This window comes from Vigna angularis, chromosome 1, assembly GCF_016808095.1.
Source record: "Vigna angularis cultivar LongXiaoDou No.4 chromosome 1, ASM1680809v1, whole genome shotgun sequence".
Classification (NCBI taxonomy): Eukaryota; Viridiplantae; Streptophyta; class Magnoliopsida; order Fabales; family Fabaceae; genus Vigna; species Vigna angularis.
In genome coordinates this window covers 30,656,657-30,679,824 of record NC_068970.1, presented here as the reverse complement: position 1 = coordinate 30,679,824, position 23,168 = coordinate 30,656,657, and the positions used below count along the sequence as shown (strand labels likewise).

At 30.2% G+C, this 23,168-nt stretch overlaps 2 protein-coding genes across 2 annotated transcripts; both read right to left on the bottom strand.

Annotated features, from left to right (window-relative positions):
• Window positions 1–3,168: 3,168 nt before the first annotated feature.
• LOC108332364 (UDP-glucose 6-dehydrogenase 1) lies at window positions 3,169–5,531 on the bottom strand. The gene is made up of 2 exons (XM_017567594.2): window positions 5,360–5,531; window positions 3,169–4,922 (listed from the first exon to the last, which is right to left on the bottom strand). The coding sequence occupies exon 2, from the start codon at window positions 4,898–4,900 to the stop codon at window positions 3,455–3,457; it is 1,446 nt and encodes a 481-aa protein (XP_017423083.1). The 5' UTR covers window positions 4,901–4,922; window positions 5,360–5,531; the 3' UTR covers window positions 3,169–3,454.
• Window positions 5,532–15,829: 10,298 nt separating this feature from the next.
• On the bottom strand, window positions 15,830–22,926 carry LOC108336233 (beta-glucosidase 40). The gene is made up of 13 exons (XM_017572639.2): window positions 22,602–22,926; window positions 20,869–20,935; window positions 20,294–20,352; window positions 19,123–19,198; window positions 18,685–18,756; window positions 18,411–18,498; window positions 18,061–18,316; window positions 17,697–17,812; window positions 17,253–17,476; window positions 17,110–17,141; window positions 16,673–16,775; window positions 16,240–16,348; window positions 15,830–16,134 (listed from the first exon to the last, which is right to left on the bottom strand). Exons 1-13 carry the CDS (start codon window positions 22,734–22,736, stop codon window positions 15,960–15,962), a joined length of 1,512 nt encoding a protein of 503 aa, XP_017428128.1. The 5' UTR covers window positions 22,737–22,926; the 3' UTR covers window positions 15,830–15,959.
• Window positions 22,927–23,168: the final 242 nt, after the last annotated feature.

Here is a 23,168-nt window from a genome sequence, read left to right as displayed (position 1 = left end):
GCTCAAGTCTATGAAGGTTTATTTGGTAAACTAAAAATAAATTTATTGAACTCCTTACACTACCAAGATACTATGCTCAAATCCACAAATGAAATGAATATCAAAAGAAATACCTAAGTAAAACCGGATAAGAAAAAAATATAATTTTAAAAAAAATATATAATAGATCAAAAAAATATTCCTAAAGTCAACTATTATAACAAAAAAAAGTCAACTATTATAACAAAAAAAATTGTTTGATGAATGTAGAAACATTTATTTCTCACCATTAATTATGTTTCATTTCACAAAGTATATTGCATTAGAATTTAAGAATGCATGCAATTTTTTCTTCTTCATCTTGAATTTATACATCATTGTTTCATTAATTAAGAATACATTTCCACTAAAAAAAACAATAAATCTCTTAAAATAATTGAAAACCCTAAATTATGCACAAACAACACACTCCTCCATAGTTTACTCAAATTTTATTCACAACATCAATCAATCCAATTATCAATCATCTCTTAATTTAATTTTTTTTAATTTATAATTTATACACAATAATTTTAGTTTTAAGCGTCAATTATTTAAAATTGTAACACCCAGATTTCTGAGATGTTACGGGTTATTAATAATCGGTAAAATTCAAAATTTATCATAGCTCGAAAACGTACTTAAAGAAAAGCTTATCCAATTACATTATTTCGAGTAATAAAATAATGAATGAAATACTCCAATTATATTATCTTAACTTGTAAAACAAAATAGATTTAATTGAATCTCAAGGTTTTTATCCATCCTCTCTCGAGTCTATCATGCCTCTGGAACAACTGCAATATCATCTATTCAGGTATAACACATTATCGGATCATTGCCGATAATTTCGTTCACAAACACACAAACACAAACATGTATGAGGTAAGCTACCGATAAAACAATCATAACAAGATACATACATATTGATTATATCAACCATAATCAAACACACAATAAGATACATACCTTCTAATTATACTAACCATAATTAAACACACAACAATATACATATCTTCTGATTATATCAACCATAATCAAACACCCCATATATAGTAGTAATAACAATAAGATTCTTAATCCTCTAACATAAACAATTCAATCATACTAACGTCTCATACATAGACCCTTGATATATCCACTCATTAGCCTCTATGTTAACTACTTACTATAACCATTATAGTAACACCTCTATCAACATAACATAACTTGGAGCATTTCAAGTACCATGATCATCATCATAGATACACCACCATCATGACTATCCCAGTCATGAACAAGACCATGAGCATCACCATACCATAATACCATAGTGGACAGAGTCCATCTCACCTGTACCCTACCTCATTGACTGTAGCCATTCCTACAGTCCACTTGTAGCCTCCCCTACAAATCATCTCCTTCCAATTCACACAAGAAAAAAGAAAGCATCTATCCACAAATAGAACCAAAATTTACAAAGTACAACATGTAAATTTATCCTCCACACTCATACTCATCCATCACATACTTAGGTACATCCCAACACTCACTCATGATTCACTCTCAACCACAAGTCAAACTAACCCTAAACATAACCACTAACCTCAATCTCTAGTTATCATCATGTTCTGTAGCTCCTTAGGTTTGGTTCACATTCATTCTTCATCAAATTCACCATTTTTTCACCAAAATGTACTCTGATATGCCCTACTAATCTTACTTATCTCCATTAAAACAAAGTGAGACATATAATGGTCCACATTATTTGGCCTATTCTCTACATAGGAAGGGAGCCCAATAACCCAACAAAACATACATAATACATTCATAGGAAAAATTCAACACAAATATTACATAAATCCTATGCCCATGCATACACAAACTCTTGCCCAACAATAACATCATACAACCATAATCATAATTATATAAACATATATCAAACAAGGATTATTAATCAAAATAACCAAGAACACATATAACATACAACAATAAACAAACAAAGGTAAGCTTCCTCATACCTTGACCTAAGGCTCTATCTATACTTCCCAAACACCACCAATCTTCTTTTGCACTAAGAGTTTTTTGTTGTTCTTTCTTTTTTTCTTCCAAATGTCTATCTCCTATGCTTTTCTCTTTGATTTTGAGTTTTTAAGGTTTCTAAACATCATTTATCCTTTCTCTATATCGTGATATTTATAAATAAACTCCCCTATGCCTTTAATATTTTATCTCTTATTATAATATATATTTGTAAAACCAATTAATTCCCTTTTATCTCATGTTTTCTATCCTTTTTGTTTTAATTCAAACTCTTTTACTTCCTACATCTCCTTATTTAATTTCAACACCAATTAAATAAAGATAAAAGTCTATTTTACCTTTAGACAAAATATAAATAAAATAAATAACATAACAATTATGTTCTAACACACTCAAAAACACTAATTTTCAAACAAAAAAGAAAAACCAAAATTTCAAGTCTACTTTATTTATAAGACTTTTATTTTTCCGAATCTTACAAAAATCAAATACATTTTTTAAAAATTATCATAAACATAACAACAAAAACATGTTTATAAATATTTATTTTATTAAAATCAAAACAACAATTTGATTTCTACTTTTTATTGTTCCTTTTGTTATTTTTTGACAAACTAAAATTACAGGAATTTATTCCCAAATTATATAATTCACAATACATAATTTTTAAATTATTTTCTTTGTTCAAACAAAAAATAATATATTCTTCCCACTTTCAATTATTTTTTAATTATATTCTTACATATAAATTATATTTATTCTATTTAATTTATTTGAAATTAATTAGTCATTTAATATTTAATTATCACAAAATAATTTCAAGCTTCAGTACAAATATCGAAATTAAATTTTTGTTCATCTTATATTTGATATTGTATTCTTAAAAAATCTTTCAAAAATGTTTCCAATAATTATAATAATAACAACAAAGTTTTCACCTTATATATTTGATTTTAACATTTAAAATATTTATAATTATATAAATAAATTGATATTTGACCAGATAACAGAGAAAAAGCATGGAACAATTTTGGGTGGGAGGAAGAACCGAATTCTGTACGTGAAGAGAACGTGGAAATAAAATTGCCAGCTGGTACAGTGAAGGAAATAAAAAGCTGAAGCGGATCAGCAGGAGAAGAATTATTGATTTTATTATCTACATGGCAAAACACATTTTTTGTAAGAATCAAACGAGTGTTGAATCAACAAATGCAACTGACCCTGTGCAAGAATCAGGGCTCCATGCTAGTTTATTACATAAAGGCATGCCAAGAAATTAGGAAGTTTTATCTAGCTAAAAGCACATAATCTTGTAAAACATAAGTATAAATAAATAAACAAGTGGAAGAAAAATGCAATTATAAGAAAAAGAATGGGATGGCATGCATTGTGTGAAGAAAGTGTGTTTCTCCTTTCAAGCCACCACTGCAGGCATGTCCTTGAGCCATGGATCTAGTGGCTTGCCAATGGAATAAACTATAAAGCCAATTTCCCTGGTCTTTTTCACATCAACAACATTCCTGCCATCAAATATAAATGCTGGCTTCTGCATGCTGTCATAAACTTTCTGGTAATCAAGCTTCTTGAACTCATCCCACTCAGTGAGAATGCAAAGGCCATGTGAATCCTTGACAGCCTCATAAGCATCCCAAACCACAGATACTTGCTTTATGGAAGTGGGGCTTGGAGGTTGAAGATGAGCAGGGTGGTCCTTATCAAACTTCCTCATGGAAAGGTCCTTTGTGATCTGGTCTTCAGTGACCTGAGGATCATATATACTCAACTTGGCCTTGTCTCCCAATAGCCCCTTGCACACATCGATTGCTGGGGTCTCCCTAGTGTCACCTGTGTCCTTCTTGAAAGCAAAACCAAGAACTGCAATCTTCTTGTTTGAAATTGTGTTGAACATTGAGGACACAACACGGTTCACAAACCTTGTCTTTTGGTAGTCATTCACCTTAACCACTTGCTTCCAGTAATTTGCCACCTCAGGAAGCCCATTGCACTCACAGATATACACCAAGTTCAATATGTCCTTCTGGAAGCAAGAGCCACCAAACCCAACACTGGCATTCAAGAACTTTGGACCAATCCTTGAGTCTGTCCCAATGGAGTGGGACACCTGTGCCACATCAGCACCGGTTGCCTCACACAATGCTGACATGGCATTCACAGAAGAGATTCTCTGTGCCAGAAAGGCATTCGCAGCAAGCTTTGAGAGCTCGGCAGACCACAAATTGGTGCACAGGATTTTCTCCTCAGGAACCCAATTTGCATACACTTCTTTCAGAGTTTGTATGGCCTTTTGCCCATCTGGGGTCTCCCTCCCTCCAATGAGGACTCTGTCTGGTTTGAATAGGTCTTCAATTGCTGTGCCCTCGGCAAGAAATTCTGGGTTCGAGAGAATGGTGAAATTGATGCCTTTGTTGTTGTGAGTCAGGATCCTCTCAATTGCCTCTGCTGTCTTCACAGGGACCGTGGATTTTTCAACCACAATCTTATCTGATTTTGAAACATCAGCAATCATCCTCGCAGCACTCTCCCAGTATGTCAAATCAGCTGCTTTGCCAGCTCCAAGACCGTGAGTTTTTGTTGGGGTGTTCACGGACACAAACACTATATCAGCCTCTGAGACATGCTTCTCCACATCGGTGCTGAAGAACAGATTCTTCCCCCTGCACTGCTTCACCACATCATCAAGCCCCGGCTCATAGATCGGAAGGTGGTCGCTGTTCCACCCGTTGATTCTCTGGGAAGATATATCCACCACAGTTACCACAACCTTTGGACACTTCAACGCAATCACGGCCATGGTGGGTCCTCCAACATACCCAGCTCCAATGCAACAAACCTTCACCATTTTTGTTCTCTCTCACAGCACCCTATACACAGATCAATATCAAACAACATAATCACTTTCAAATGCTTATAACCGTTTCACAGATTCAAAAACCTATGCATGTCCTTGCTTTGTATGTGTATATTACACTATTAGCTGACGTTTTGACAATAATTTCACAGAATAGAATGATTCCGTTGATTATAAATTATGTACGTGCTCATTTGATGACATAAATTAAGAGATCTATAATTTTCAATTCTGAGACACATGAAAAAAATAAAAAATCGAAGATCCAGAGGGCATTCCATCATTAAAATGGAACTCAAATTATTCAGTTGGTGTTTTAAAGTTTCTACACGAGCATGCAAACAAAGGACACGAGACAAATTGAAGAATCTGAAACTGCAGCATAATAGAATAACAGATCTATGGCATTTCAGAGAAAAACAGAGAGATAAAAGAAATATAATAAATTACCTTGTCTAATGGATGAAAAAGAAGATAATGGGGAGAAATAGTAGAATTTGTTGTTTGTGTTTGTGGGAGAATGAATCATGAAACAGCAGCATGTGAGATTGGATCTATTTATTACGTAATCACCCAGGTATTTCGTCGATAATATAACATGCATTACCTTGCCATTCATTTTTTACTCTTCCATCATCTTACACCAAGGACTTTTTTCTTTCTTTTTTTGGTTAGTATCACTCAATAGTTTCTGAATTAAATTAGAGTGCTGGTTTGTAAAGATTGGTTTTATTGTTTTTTAACCACTGCTGTTTTAAATTAACAATTATTTTAATTAAATCAGCTTTTTTTAATTATATTTTTATTGGAAGGCGATTCATACATAAATTTTATTGCATTTTTTTAATGACTTTTTTAAGGTAAAACACGAAAGTTATTTACCAGAAAGAACAAGTTTCAAATAATGCTAAATCAACCATTTTAGAGTTTAAAATTGGAAAAATATATATGTGAGGTAGAAATTACATAATTTCTTAATTTCTTAATTTCTTTTTGTGTATGGAACCAATTGAAATTTATTCTCCATACTTTTAATTAACCATTTTACATAAAATTTTATACTTACTACTGCATTTTTAAAATCCACTCCAAATTTTTTTCATCAAAATTTTCACAAAAGTCAAATTATATTCCACCTGACATAATTTTTTTTAATTTCTTTCGTCTCTCAAACCAATTAAAAATTATTCTCTACAACTCTAATTAATCATTTTACATAAAATTTTATATTTGCTACTACATTTTTAAAATTCATTATAAACTTTTCTCACCATTTTTTTCTACAGAATCAATTCACCCCACATAATTTTTTAATTTTTTTTCTGCCTCCAAATCCTTTAAAATTTATTTTATAGAAATTTAATTAATTTTTAATAAATTATTTTCATAGAAATACATTATTCTTAATCTTTATTACTTTTTGTTTATTTTTCTTCATTTTCCTCCTCTTGTGTACTTTCCTCTGTGACAACTGGTATAAAATTAGCTTCTCAGAAAACTATTTCCCCTCAGTTTTCCTTTAACTTTTTCTACTTTTGGGTTAAAATATAATATAATATCTTAGATTTAAATATTTAATAACTGATAAATATATATATTATTACATTAATTTCTGATATAGATATGTGATGTTTATTATCTTTATACATCCTATAAAATTGGTATGATCATAACAATCATTATAAGTTTAATATTTAGTTATTTAAAATTATTTCAATACAATAAATACTTAAATAATTCTTTAAATATATAACCAGATGTATTAGCTTATATTAAAAACGATTTAAATATAATAAAATTAAAAAGTACTCATATAAATATATGTATCAGTATATTTGTCATCTTATATCCAATATTTAATTATTTAAAAATGATTTAGATATAATATTTTTTATATTTTTAAATGAGATTCACATAAAAATTTATAATATCAATATATAATGTACATTATAATTTCTCATTGTATAATTTATAAATATATCAAAGTCTCAGGTAAAAATATTGTGAATAACAGTGAATTATAAAAGAAAATATATAAAGTCTATTACAATACTAAAATTATAAAACTTAAAAATACTTAGATAAACATTTTTCATTATAAAAATTATTTTACATAAATAATTATATAATTGTGATTTTCATTATGAATAAAAATACATAAAATTAATATTAATCATTATCGAATTTAAATAAATATGTATAAAAAAAATATAAAAGTAAAATAGTTAATAAATAATTTAACTTTGATGACTTAAAGAGTAAGACAAATATTTAAAATTTGAATTAATTTCGCACATTCAATAATGAGTAACTATGATTCTAATTAATGTTTGAATATTCTATGAAGTACAATTTCTTTTTTACAACAAAGAGTCTCTCACACCTTTGTGTACTCTGTTGTTCTTGTAGCAATTTTTTTTATAGAGTTTTCTACATACACAAATCTCCAAAAACTATGTGGACTTAGTTATATCCCATTTGAGAAAACATATGTAATGTAAATTTGTAAGTCAACATTCTTATCAATGTAACATTCTATTTTAATAATATAAAATTACTAAAATAAAATGTTATAAAGATGATAACTTATAATGAAACTTGAGATTTTTAGAAAAGTAGATTTTACACCTGAAAGATAAAACTTATCTACGCTACTTTTCCCTCAACCTCGTATTGAACAACTTGAAAAACATTCCCCTAAGCTCACATCATTAAGGTAATTATTGTAAAAGAGAAAACACACACAGACAAACAAAAACAAAAGCAAGGGTAAGATAGAGTAGAAATGAAACCACATATCATAACTTAGATTGATATTTATTAATATTCAATAGAAAATAAATCATACAACCAAAAGACCGATGTTATACTTAATTATCCGGATATTATGCTTGTTATAGACATTCTAAAAAGGTGTGCACCCATTGTGGTATTTATACTTTGTAGAGTTATAAATAAGGGTAACTCGACCTACCACCCATGAGGTTAATCTTTCACTCCTAAAACCGAAAGGCTAGGGTAAAGACCTCCTGTCATTCTCTTTGCCACCTCATTTAACTCTACATGAGTTAAACGGTTGGTAAAATATCAGGATACTTGCTTATTGCATCTCTCTATCAAGCATTCACCGCAACTTACTAGAATATAGAATCCCTCCTTGAGATTCTTATCACAACACACCGTTTTCATTCTCATAAGATATCCATACCATTTCAAAAGCCTTAAATAGCTATCAGAGCATGTACAACATAACAATTTCACACAAAACATTAACCAAAAATCACATTTAAGAACAAAGGAAACTACTTGCTATCACTAGCGCTCAGCGCCAAAAAACTACCGCTCAGCGTTAGAGCCACTGGAATGTGGCGTTCAGCGTTAGAAAACTACCCCTCAATGCTAGAGCCACAAGAGTGTGGCGCTCAACGCTAGAAACTACCCCTCAACGCCATATCAGTTGACATCACACTCTAAATTGGATTTAAATGTTATTCAAACTCATTTCAAAAGACCAAATGGGCATCATTAACACTGTATTGATTCTTAAACATGTTTATAACTTACATTTAGACACCAATTGCTCAATTGAACATGATTTCAATGCATTTAGACCAAGTTAAGTACCCAAAATCCAAATTAACAGTTCTAGATATATAAAAACCATATTTTTGTAAAGTAACCTACCAAACAAGCCTCAAAGGACATCAAAACAATTCCCAGAGACTCAAAATGTACCTAAGACCACCATGACTTAAGAATTTCAACAAGCGAAAGCCCTTAAAATGACCCAAAAATCATACAAAACACCTCCAAATGGCTAATAACCAATTCTACAACAGATTTCTGCTAACACATACTTCAAACCAGTCTTAATCAACACTTAGACCAACCCCAAAACACAGTTTTTCTAAAATAACCATTATCTTAACTTTTCACTTGTCAAAACCCCCTTTCTAACCCAAAAACTATCTATTTTTTCTGCTGAAAACAATTTAAGGATTTATAGCAGTATGACCACTCCTAATTCACCCATTTTAACATTTCAAATTCATCACACACAACTTTCACATCAGAATCACCTTTCACCTCATCATTTCATTAATTTACACATCAACACACAACATTTATAAGCAACTCTACATACCAGATTTCTCCATTCAATTTAAATTCACGATTCAATCACATCCCATCAAACAATCACATATTATAAAATTTCCAAAAATCAAACATCAATTAAACTTGCTTCTCTTACCTCACAAGAAATTGACCAACCAACTCTAGAGAACTCTACTCTACTTCCTCAACTCCAAGAAACCAAATAACATCTATAGACAACGAAAACATGATCAGGGGATGCCATTAGAATCACTGATCAGTAGAGAACCTAAGAGAAAGCTCAGAGCATACATGCAACAGAGAAAAACCCTGCATGCATTGAAGTACGTGAAACTAGAAAAAAGAGTAAAAAATTAACTTAGTCTTTTTGAGAAACTGATCAGATAAACTTGAAGATCTCATCGCGAGGATTACACGGGCGATCTCCGATCTTCAAACAGATGAATAAGGTATAAAAACCCTTAAAGAGAAGACAAAAAACTCTAGAAAAATAGTTTCTAAATAGATAGTGTATTTTAAAATAGTAAAACACGTTTATCACAATTTCTTTTATATTAAAACCTTTTAATTTTAAAATAATAGAGTGCCGCTATTTTTAACTCATTACAATTCCAAAATACCATTTTCTAAGTCTTCATATTCTCAACCAACCCTATTAAATTTTGTGTGTAACCCCATTAAAACTTCCCAAAAATTATTTCCATAATAGGAGTGGGGTGATTATCTTCAAAAGAAAATAAAAATCGGATTTGTTTTGACGTGTTCCGGGAAATGAAATCTGAAATAATAACGAGAGGGAGAAATTTTGATATAGTGCAAGAAACAATAGCCCTCAACCAAACTCTTGTAAGTGAACCATTGATACGAAAATTCTACATTGGATGGGCTTAATCATGCCTCAACGGAGTAAATAAGTGAGGAACCTTTAATGCAAAATTTCTATCAAAGTGAGTTGTTCAACCTCACTAGGTTCAATTCAATGTCTATTGATTAAGGATGACAGTCGAGTAGATCGAATTCGGATTTAATTTGAAAAATTTAGTATAATCCAAATTTAATATTTTTAAATTTATATTCGATTAATTAATTTATCAAGTTAATCAGTTTCAGGTTATTTGAGTTGTGGGTTGATTCAGTCAGAATTTTTTTAATTACAAATTTATATTAAATTAATTTTTTAATAAAAAGATATTTTAATTTTGAATAAATGATACAAAATATAATGAACTTTTAACTATAAAAAAAGTGACATGTATAATTTTAATAACAATTATTATAATGGACTATGATTTTATATAACTTACTATTATATTTTGCAAGAATAGTATCATATTAAGAATAAAATTTAAAATTTAAAATATTTTTACGAATTTATAAATATTAAAATATAAATTTGGGTTGAATCGGTATTTATAAAACTCCAACCAGTTATTCAATCCAACTTCATTTATCATTTTATTCAATTTTATTTATCCAACATTATCAAGTTATGCAATCCAACCCAAACTATAAGTTCAAATGTTTCGGATTTAGTGGGATACAGTTTTTTTCTCATCCTACTATTGATAATGCAAGGTGTTCTATTAATGAAAAATAATATCAAAATTGTAACAATCCAAATCAGATCATTATTAGATAATAATATTTAATCCAGAAGTGTAAACATATATTGTATATTTACCGTTTTCTAAAATTTTAAATATTTTTTAAAACAAAAACATTTCTTATTAACAATGAGACACTGTTAAATACATGAATACATAAATGAATACATAAATAAATATTGAAATATCTAGAAAACACTGGAAGGAGGTAGGGATTGAATAATGTTATAGAAAACCTTTTCGCCAAAATATAGTTTAACAACCTTGTTAAAGATTAAATGGTTTATATAAGTTGTTAAACACTTGAGTTATAAAGTTATGTTCAAACTACAAATTCAGAAACAAATGTTTTTCAATTGTTTAGTTAATCTACTGCACTGTTTTGAGAAAAATAACTCTTAATAAGATAGTGTTTGATGACAAGAGATTTTATAAATGGTTAGTTAATAAGCAACTACAGAGTTTATAAGGAAAACGTTTTGCAAGACTAAAGTAATAAACACAATTATTTTATACTAGTTCATTCCACCATGCTACGTCTAGTTCTCCTCTAAGACCTCTTAGAGGGTTCCACTATAATTTTCAACAAAATTACAATTAAGTATTCGCACCACCCTTGGTATCACCTAGTCAATCGCAGTAACTCTCGTTACTCTAACTAGAATTCAGTATCACCCACTTTTGGTTGTGCAGTATTCTTCACCACTTCTAGTATCTTTAGACAATCTCGATATCTTCCTAATACATTATCTAGTTGAGTTTCACCCACTCCTGGTTTCCACTAGACAAACCCGTCTAGCTATCGTTTAACTCCACGAGTTAAACCGTTAAGTGTTTTTATTCACTTCAGAATTTTCATTTAAACATATTGCTTAATAGTCCATAGACGATTACTCTTATAGAGATGTTACAATACAATTCAATCTAACAGACTTTTTATAGTTTTCTCTTGTGAGAACAGACATGCTTTTTCAGTACTTTATCAAAAGTAGGTTGTATGAATTCTTTGGCACGAACTTTGATAGAGAAAACATTCCGTGAATGTCTTCTTTGTCTCTAACATCCACTTTTGACTTGCATATGATAGAGTAGGTGGATACTTGACATAAGTACTGCAAAAAGTATAGTAGATATGCATGCAGACAAATATGTCAATTTTCTTATCACTTTTATTGTTTTGAAACGTTGTGCATTTAATTCTCTTTAATATGTGTTCAGAACAACTATAAGTTTTTAAAATTTTATATTCTCAAGCAAGATTTGATCGCATTTTTATAGAGATACTTAGCAGTTTATAAAGGTTTCATCGTTGGATGAAAATGTCGCTTGGTACACAATATCGTTTGGCCTATATAAGGCGTTTTCTATTAGCACTTTGTTTAGCATACTCAGTTTGGCTCAAGAGTACGTTTAGCAAGATGTTTTTCAACACATGTTTTTATCCTTTTACATGTTTATCAAAAACACCATTTTGTACATTATAGTGAGAGCTCGTCTAGCATTGTTTAACAAAGTATAACAAGAATGCGTTTAATAAGACTTTTCGTATAACACATTGATGCATTTTGTGAGGAAATCGTTAGTCCACTAAGATATTAGTGCGTTTATTAAAACATTAGTGCGTTTACTAAGACTTTTTTGAAAACATTTCATTTTTCTTAATGCCTTTTTTCATAAGAGTCATTTTCTTTCAATGATATCTTTTTCACAAACGTGTATCTTTCAACTATATTATTTTTTCAAAGATAATACTTTGTCATATCCTCATTTCATTTATTGTTGTTTGTTAAACTTCAAATCATTTGAGGATGTTAGACGATCTTGTCTTAACACATACATGCTTTCATTCCTATTTACAACATCACAAACTTATTGTCGATCCTCACCACTACCTGTGAAATATCTACTCCCGTATGTATATACATACATATACGATCATCGCAAGTGGAAACCACAACTACAAAATATAAGGATAAACAATTTACATTGAATCATAATACATGTAAATTTATTATCATCAATTTAATTTAAACAAATTCATATAATATCCAAACAATATATCAAAAATTCTGAACAAATTCATTGATTTCACTTTATAATATCTTTATAAAAATTCAAATAAATTTTCTCTCGTAATGACTGGTTAGGATAAATGAGTTAATTCTATTTAAACCCCAAGATTACACCTTCAACTATTATAAGTTAAATTACTTAAGGGTGTTGCTCCCTCCACCACCACCCTATACTTCCTCCACCTCTCCACATTATTTTAAATACAATTATATCCTTTAAGTTAAAAAGATTTTTACTTTTACCCTATTTTAAATAATTTGAAACCTTAATTTTACTTTCCCAGCACCCACCCACGGAACTCTCTTCCCCTTTTCCCATTTTCGTTTCACTTCCCCACCTCCCGCACTTCCATTCCTTTTTCTTCCCAGTTTTTTTTTTGGTTTGAAAGCTTCCATTGCCGCCATGGTGTGAAGGAGTGTCGCCGCCGTGGTGTGGAGAACATCGAGGAGCGTCTAGAGCATCAACCAGCGTGAGGAAGTATACATCAACGGATGTCCCCTAATAAAACAAACTCTAAAATAAAAAAACATAACCTTTGAACGGAGGTGACATCTTCAACGGATGTTAACATCCGTTTAAAGTAAAACGGATGTCGACATCCGTTTTTCCTTAAACGAATGTTGACATCCGTTTTTCCTTAAACGGATGTTGACATCCGTTTTTCCTTAAACGGATGTTGACATCCGTTTTTCCTTAAACAGATGTTGACATCCGTTGAAGGATGTTGACATCCGTTGAAGGATGTCACTTCCGTTTAAAGGTTACGTTTTTTATTTTAGGGTTTTATTTCAAGGTTTATTCGAATACGAGGAAGCACGACACGCACTGCACCACTCCATGCACTGCACCACGAGAGCGACACTACACCACGAGAGGGAGACTGCTTGATAATTCTGTTCACCACCACCAATCTTTGCAACTTGTAGTATCTTACAACGACGAAAGAAAGAGAAGAAAAAATATAATGTTAAAATGAAAGAAAAATATTTTACTCATGTATGGGACTAGAATAGGTTATTAGTGAAATAAGTTGTGAATAGATAAAATTAAAAAATAATAACCCTAAAAATAAAATTTTACTGAGGGACAAAATAGTAAAGGGGAGGTGGAGAAAGAAAGGTGTGGTGGTAGAAGGAGCAACACCCATTACTTAATAATGACTAGTCCAGATAAATGAGCTAATATATACTCATTTAAACTTCCAAAGTTATACCTCCAACTATCATAAATCAAATATTTATTTATCATCATATATATATATATATATATATATATATATATATATTACTACCATTACTAAATATTAAATCCAAACAATATAAATAAATAACTAAAATCGTCGTATAGTTGAAGATATAAAAAATATGAGGTCAGGGTCACCTCATTAAATTAAAATAGTAAATAAAAATGAGGTACCGAACACCTCACTGAATAAATTAAATGAAAAGAATAATAAATATAAATAAACTTAATATTATGAAAATCTCACTAAATAAAAATAAATAAAATAATAAATATAAATAAAAATGAGATTATAAATATCTTAATAAACAAATTAAATAAATAAAATAATAAATATAAATAAAAAAATATATTATGAACACTTTACTAAATAAATTAAATAAACAGAATAATAAATATAAATAAAAGTGAAATAATGAACATTTCACTAAATAAATTAAATAAATAAGACAAAATAAATAAGGTTATAAATATCTCAATAAATAAAATAAATAAATGAATTGAGATTATGAAGATCTCAAATTAAGTAACCAAAATAGTAAATATAAATAAAAAGGTTTAATAGCCTCTTTTGTCCCCAATTTTGTTGCATAATGTCAATTCAATCCCTCATTTTAAAAGTGTTTGAAATGAGTCTCTTAACCAAGAAGTACAAGCCGCCGTGAAGCCTTCAATCTCCATGACACACACTTCGCGCCGCTACCATCATCACCGCGCCGCCACTGCCGCACAGTGCAACGCGCCACCACCCATTCATCTTCATCATCATTGCCTGCAACCATCAACCTACAAAGGAAACACCAATGACAATAGAAAACCCAAAAACGCAGATTTGCAAACTCTTGCGAACCAGATGTACGAGCCTTGCACCGTTAGGAACCCTAAATCGCATCTTCCTTCTTCGCGAAATCAGCAGCTAGGAGGGAGAACCCAATCGCGATGAACCCTAGCACGAAATCGCATCAGTCTTCATCTTCAACCCCAAATCGCGAAATCACCCAAGCTACCAGCAGAGCAATCTTCGCACCTCCATCAGAGAGTGAAACCCCTCTCGCCTCATGACGGTGCAGGCAGGAGCAATCCAGGGGAATTGCAATCTGTAGAACCCTAATTTTTTGGTGGGGGAAAGGGGCTGTCATGTGGCAGTTCCCCATTTTTCCCCAATTAAAAAAATCCTATCTTTAAAAAAAATCCTAGATTCTGTAATTAAATAACACCACGCACACAACTAAGTTATGACATGTTACCACTAACCGCTGCCAGATTATCAATTCATTAAGACAAAAGAGAGTATTAAAAACCAAATAAAAATGAATACTTACCGAATAAATTAAAGAATACCTACCGAATAAATATAAAAAATGAGGTTATGAATACTTACCGAATAAATTATGTAAAAAAATAATAAATAAAAATAAAAATGGCTTTATAAACACTTCACTAAATAAATTAAATAAATCAAAATAATAAATAAAAAAATAAAGTTATGAACACCTCAGTAAAAAAATTAAATAAATAAAATAATAAACATAAATAAAATAATAAAAGGACACATAATTAAGATAAATAAATTGAAAGAAATATAAAAAAAATGATAAATGTCTAAATTTCCTTACTTTAAAATATCTTCTTGAGCTAAAATTATACTTCTTGATTGATTGGATAATTTCTCCAAACTACTTTAACATCTTACTAAATAGATATTCTTCTTTTTATTTTTTAAATGACAAAACAAATGGAAATGGAGAGAATAAGAAAGAAAATTAATTATATCAAAACTTACCTTTTTCACTTCTCCTTCTATCATTATATAGAAAATTTATATTATTATTTTAATACTATTTTAATCCACTAACTCAATCATAACATAGGATTGGACATAGGATTCACAAATCATTCTTAAATCTAAATTTTATTATAATAAGTTTCAACCATAAAACAAATTTCAAAATCTTATCAATTCAAATCTAATAAAATACAACTTTGTTTTATATCAGTTGCACATATTTTCACATTTATTTTGTAGGATTCAAGAAGCTCTTGAACCATTGGACTGATTGTTTGGGGTATCTTTTCTGCTTGTCTTTGTAATCGACAAAATACAGTCCAAACCTAGAACTGTATCCGGCTGACCACTCCCAATTATCCAGTAGTGACCATACAAAATAGCCTTTCACATTGCACCCATCTCTGCAAGAACCCAAGTCAATACTTCATTAGTTTACTGAACTATGAAATTGTTCGTGCAATTTTCCCAAAACTCTGATACAAGTAATAACAACCATTATTACATACTTGATAGAAGCCAACAAGTAAGATAAATAGCCACTGTGGTATCTAATCCGTTTTTCGTCCTTTAGAGCATCCTTAATGGAGATAAATGGACTATTTGGATCATCCATCCCTGTCAAAGTCATGAGAAAAAATATTTAGCTTACAGTATTCACCCTTTGCTACCATTTTATTCTACTTGTTTTATCAAACAGCAAGTATCAACTAAGAAATTTATGGATTTGACTCCTTTGAGAAGTTATTCACTTTAAAGAAAAACAAAGTCTCAATAGTTAGACTACAAAAGTAATTAAGTGGATTTTAATATGTAAATGTCAGATTGTTTAACCTTTAAAATAAGTAAAAAACTAGACAAGCTTATTAAAAAACTATAAATCTACTTGTTCTATTATATAAACACAAACAAGCTTAGTGATTATAGAGGAGTCAAACTTACCATTTTCCGTGATAAAGACAGGAGGGTTTCCGTACTTTTGTTTAATGTAGATCATTAAGCTTCTCATGCTTTGTGGCACAATATACAACCATATAGAATTTGCCTGCAAGACGAAATTTACATGATCAACAAAAAAATGGCATTTATTCACTAAGTAACTCTCGTCATTATAGATAAAACGAGTGTTGTTTATAATAGAACATGCAAATTAAGTATAAGAAGGACAAGGAGAGAAAACCCAGCACAAGACTCTCTTATTCTTTTGTCACAAGTTTTGCTGGCAAACATCGAATTATAACGATGAAGACTTTTGTATGCTCTAGCTTAGTAGTTTCCAGTACCAAAATTTAATCTGATTATGTTTCCTTCTCAGACAATTGTCAATACAATATCTGAATGAGAAAAAAATAAAATACAATCAGTCGTTTATGACTTACCCTATCTGAAATAGCTTTAGTACCATTGAATGCTGAAAGCAAAGAGACAGAAAACAATAACTTAGTGTCAGAACAAAACAACAAAATTATAAATAACTTTGATGAAGAAATGATAATTTTGTAATGTCTGCTGTGAAACTTACGGAGGGTAATGGTGCCAGAGTCTGCAATGGAATCATGGAGCAGAGCTCCAATTAGATTAGTAGAATTGTTTCTTGCATAAAATGTGGTGTAATGGTTGATTCCCACAAAATCTAATGAACCCTTAACAAGAGCAGCCTCGACTTGTGAAAACTTTGGAAGCCTATTTCCTACTCTACTCCTCATGGAGCTTGGATAATCCCCAAACATTAAAGGGTCAAGAAACCTGCAATTATGACATCATGCCCTTGTATTCATTTTAATGGTGGAAGCATATCATGAGCTTTACTTTCAAATGTAAGAACAAATGAGTTTTTTTTACAACTTCTCCATAGAACTTTGCGGTGAAAATAATTTTCCCTTTCTTCTTCTTATTCAGTCATTTCATTGATGCATTTGAACAGAAACTATTAAAAGTTCAATGAGGTACTATGTGAACGACTTACCATCCTAGTTGAAATTCTTGAGCTCTCTGAGCTGCATCAATGTCTTCTTGAGTATTTGTCGCTGGCTCATACCAAATGACATCAAAAGCTATCCCTAGCGATCCTTTCTGTGCACTCTGCAGTAACCAAACTTATTAATGTTTAGGCTTTCTAATAGTGTAAATAATTGCAGAAGGAGCATATCCACACGTGCATAGGCTTTTAAAAGAATAATGAACCATTAACATCTCTAATGCCAATGACACACGGAATAATATTCAGCATTTGATTCGTCCTATTGCTTTCTTAACAAGATTGCTACAACTAGAATAGAATTCGTTTCTCCTTGAACTTATGCCTTTACTATAATTTTCACAACTTTTACCTTATATTTTTTTCTATAAATATCTGCTACTGCCGCATGAGAAAGTAGAACATTGTGGGCAACAATGTAAGGTTCAGTAGCAGAGTTCCCTGCCCTACAAAACAGGTGAAGGAGAATAGAGCATCGTCCAGGCGCTTGTAGACCAACATCATACCCTTGTGTGGCAAATGTATGTGGCTCATTGAATGTGATCCAATGCTTAACCCTGTCCCCAAATTTCTGAAAGCATGTCTCAGCATAAGTTGAAAAGTCCTTTCTGTAGCACACAAAAACAAAATAATTATAAGCATATTTTCTCATTAATTAACATAATTTTAAAAGTATTGAAAGTGTTGTATTATATTTTGTACATGATTGAAGTGTTTAGCCATCCATTATACTTGTCTTCCAATGCTTGAGGTAGGTCCCAGTGATAGAGGGTCACATATGGTTCAATTCCTGCAAATGTAATGCATAGAGCAATGATAAGCATTGAAGACATCTACATCCAAATAAATCGTGACTTGATAATACTTACTAATGATTAACAACTTTGAAGATGCAGACAACATTCTAGATGGAAATCGCATTTTATGTTCACTACTTAAATATAAATGTAACAGTTACACAGGGATAGAAAGTTACCTTTGGCTAGTAAAGCGTTTATGAGTTTATTATAATGATCAACCCCTGCTTGATTGATTTGGCCAGATCCATCTAACACATGAAATGTTAGTGATTAATATCAGTTTCTTAAGATTACGCATACTTAAAGAGAAAATTTCAAATTAATTACTAATATTCCAGACTAAAGAAAGGCATTAGTGTTAAAATTATCCAACAGTTAGACTCAAGAAAAGGGTTAAAGTTCTTTTGGAACTTGGTGAGCGTCAATCCTTTTCTCTGTTATCCAGAAAGAAGGGCTATAACATAGTATGCTCCTAAAATTTTACTTAAAAAATCTGTAGCACTGTATAGCCATTTACTACAAAATTGTGTCATAAGATAAATCGCATGAAATAATGGTTGTAAATGGTATTAAATCAAATTGCCTATTTGAATAAAAAGTATGAAAACGCTTACTGGGAAATATCCGAGACCAAGAAATGGAAAATCGATAGGCATCCATCCCCATGTCCTTCATCAGTTGTACATCTTCCTACAGGCAAAAACAATATGCAATTCTAAAAAAAAAGCACTACCGTTGACCAAGACTTAGGGCAATTGTTGAACTGTATCATTAATTTGAAATGTTATTTTTATAGGGCACAATTTTACCTTATTAAGTTCTGACATCTATAATGCTTTTCACTCTATCAATACTGACATTAGTCTACCACCAATAACTTTGCATCTTAATTTTTGCTGCCTCATTCTTGAAAGAAATACTAATTAGTAGGACTTCTTTACAAAAAATAATTTTTCATACTAAAATACCATTCCATAATTTTTTATGACTATTATGATTATGAATTTTAAGTTTAATTAAATTCTAAGTTTTAAGTCTAGTTCAGCCAACTCAATAAAAGAAGGTTTTTCGTTTCATATTCAACTAAATCTTGATCAAGACTCTAAATGACTCTGATATTATATTTAAATTCAAAAATCGAATTAAGAAATATATTATATTTTGAATCAAATTGTTATGTAAAGCACTCCACGATATATGTGAAGCCAACCAAATTTCAGCCGAAAAAAAACTATTAATAAAGAGGATACCACGTTCTGCGAATGCTTCAAAATACTTAACTCCAAAATATACCACCAATGTAGCAAATTTCCCAATGGCACGACGAATACAAAAGTTAAAAATCAAATTATGAAGAGATTTAGTGATAAAGTTAGAGAGGAGGTTGAAAAAAAAAGGTGTGGCTCCACTTTCCATTACCAAAATACTAATAATTGGCGATAAAAGAAAAAAAAAAGCTAAAAATAAAACTCATTACAGAAAAGACTAGGTGAATTATACCACTTCAAACACATAAACATAAACATAGAGACCTTCTAAAGAAAGGATATTTCACATGTGCTTGAAGATATAGGTGGTGACAATTGCGGTCAATTTTTTCTAAAACAGACTTATTAGTCAAGACTCTTTTTCAACATTCAATGATTCCACCGAACAAGTATTCATTAGATTACTATAATAATTAAATAATATCATAACTGTGGCGGTAGAAACTGAAAATAAGTTTGTGAAGAAAAAAAGTTCCAAAACCAAAATTATTAACTGTACCCATTATTATTTACTTACTTCGTATCGGTGGTACTGATCAACAGCAACATCAGCATTGCTGAAATCAAGTATCTTACCTGCAATAAAATGTTTAAATCTAAATAAATCAACTTTATTGCATGAAAGTGTGCCAAATTTAAAATTTCCGTATGTCTAAATTAAGTTTTCAGGAATTTGATGAATTCAGTGTTTACTTTTCCTATGAGACATATTATAAACTTTCTTATAATATGTTTTTAATTTAACTGTAAATTAGAAATGGTTTTCATTTTATTTTTAATTTGAACTAACACTAACATCTACTCATTTAAGTTACTGTCACATCAATAATATATTTTTAGTTCAAATTAATAATTAAAGCGTAAAATTAAAAGAGAAGTAGTTACGTTCAATTTCAGTTTGCGGCGTCCTTATCTACTTAATGATTTTGCATGAAAGTTGTTAGTTTATGGGAAAAAGATTCAATTATTGATGAAAAACTAAATTTGATGATTACTCTTGCGTGAACACGTTAAATAAACCATGTTACGTAATTTATGAAAGTGAACAATTAGAGCAATGCATATAAATATAGTTTGATATAAGAATCTTACCAAAAGTATGTGAAAATGTATCCCACACTGATGGTCCCCTCCCATCTTCTTTCACTGCTCCTTCATACTACATCCAATACAACAAAACAACATCATCACCTAAATATATTTGCAAACCATTTTAATTAAATTTTAATAAAAAAGTATTTGATAATTTTAATACGTGAAAGAAAAATATTCCTTTTGAATAATAAAATTAATAACTTCACACCGTATATTTATCGTCTTTTTATTTAAACTTGATTCATTTTCCACATTGTTACGACTTTTTGGAACTAAACATCGTTTTCCGCAAACAAAAAAAGTCCAACTAACTATAATTAAGTAGAGGAACAAAAATAAAACGAACCCAAAAATAATTTGGAATTAAATGCAAATTCAAAATGTCAACGAGTAGACTTGGTATTGACTTTGTTTTCCAGATTTATGAATTATGATTACCATAATAATTCAAGAATTAGTTATCGGATCATAATGTTAAACCTTTATGAAGTTAGGATTAAAAAAGTTATGAGTTTCACTGAGTTGCATAAAATTAACAGTTTTACTGCATAAAAGAACTATACACTTCTACTCTACGGACAAAATATGGCGTATGTAATAAATCATTGCAAAATTATACTCCTACAATAATTAACAACATTTTCTTTTACAATATTTAAACAAATATAAAAGGAGAAAAATATTATTTAATCAATAATATAAGAATGTTTGATTTAATTAAATTCTAAATTGATCCTAAATTTAATTATTGTCAATTAAAACTTTTATAAGATTTTTTTAAATAAGTATTTGTTATTTAAATTTTTATGATTATGTGTCTTTTTCTTACTTTATCATTTTATTTATAGTTTTTGGTGTTACGAAATTTTATTACTACTAATATAAATTCGTACTATTTTTTTTAATAGAAAATGTCTTAAAGAACAAGGGTTTAACATCTTTATCTAAATCTAACATTTTATATAATAGCAATACAAATAAATTATCATTTTATACTAATTTTATTTTATATTAACCATAAATATCACATCCTTACATGTAAGATAAGAGAAACGTTTATAAGTTACTAATTAATCTGCATACCCAATAAAAAAAATATAAAAGTGTGTTTAAACATTAAATAGAACAATTTTTTAATAAAAATTTAATTAAAAGTAATAAATTTACAACGAAATTAAAACTTAATTAAATCAGATAAAAAATTGAAAAAACATACAAAAGTAGAATCACTTTAAACGACGTAATTATGGAGAAAATATAACATTCGCTTTCATTGTTCTTTTGTTGGGATTTATCTTACAGTCTTCTTCAAGGAAGCTTACATAAAACTCATCTTATATTTTGTTGACATCTCTTATTTACACTGATTCGTCTAGAAAAAAAAAATTCATATATTGTTGTAAGCGATGAAAAAAAAATCTCAAAATATGAATATGATATACTTTTTATAACATCACACTTTTTTTTTTTCTAATGTGAATATGTGGTATCACTTTGATATATATACGAGCATCTTCATGGTCGAAAGACAAAGTTAGTTAGCATATACACATCACGAAGCCGGAAGAAGAGAATCTAAAGTGCAAAGCTCAGAAACGAAGGAGAAGAGTAAAGTCATGACAAGACAAGGATTTTGCCTTTTCTATCAAAGAGAGAAAAAAAACACAGAAAAAATAATTGAAAAAAAAATGGTTTGGAGGAAGTAGAAACGAGGAGTTCCGAAAACGAACCTGAAAAGCCGAAGAAGCAGTTCCGAAAACGAAGCCGTTGGGGAAGTTTTGACGGTTTATCTCCGACGTGCATATTCGCATCTGAACCAATGCCATCATTGCCAATATGAAAACAGTGGCTCCTCTTGAGGCCATGGTTCGTGAGAGAGAGAGAGAGAAGATTGAGATTTGCAAGAGAAGAGAGAAAGGGAATAAGAGATTGAGAATTTAGGGGAGAATATATAGAGAGGGGAGAGCCAATTAACGATGAGATAGATGGGTGTTTAGTGGGAGTGTGTGAATGCGGGAGAAGAGTAAATGTATAAAGGAACATTTATGGCATGTGAAGGTGGGGTGTTGAAGCCGAAAAAACTAGAATTATTCACAAATTGTGAATAATTGTAGTGTTGCTTTCCCATTCTGTTTTCTTCGAAACCATATATTTTCTTTCTTTATCTTTGTCTATATCTCTTCCATGTTCGCTTCAAGTAACATAGTAGAACTTTGTGTAAACGGTTTTCTTTCACTTTAAAAAATCCATGGATCGACATACAATTATAAAATTCATTACACTACTTTCTTGTTGGC

What these genes read in the sequence shown, in the direction of transcription:
- LOC108336233 (XM_017572639.2), bottom strand. Translation starts at nt 22,736, where the DNA reads ATGGCCTCAAGAGGAGCCACTGTTTTCATATTGGCAATGATGGCATTG. An exon ending in TGTCTTTATCACGGAAAATG is followed by an intron (nt 16,349 to 16,672) that starts GTAAGTTTGACT and finishes TGACTTTGACAG; the next exon opens with GGATGGATGATCCAAATAGT. An exon ending in TACTTGTTGGCTTCTATCAA is followed by an intron (nt 16,135 to 16,239) that starts GTATGTAATAAT and finishes GGGTTCTTGCAG; the next exon opens with AGATGGGTGCAATGTGAAAG.
- LOC108332364 (XM_017567594.2), bottom strand. Translation starts at nt 4,900, where the DNA reads ATGGTGAAGGTTTGTTGCATTGGAGCTGGGTATGTTGGAGGACCCACC.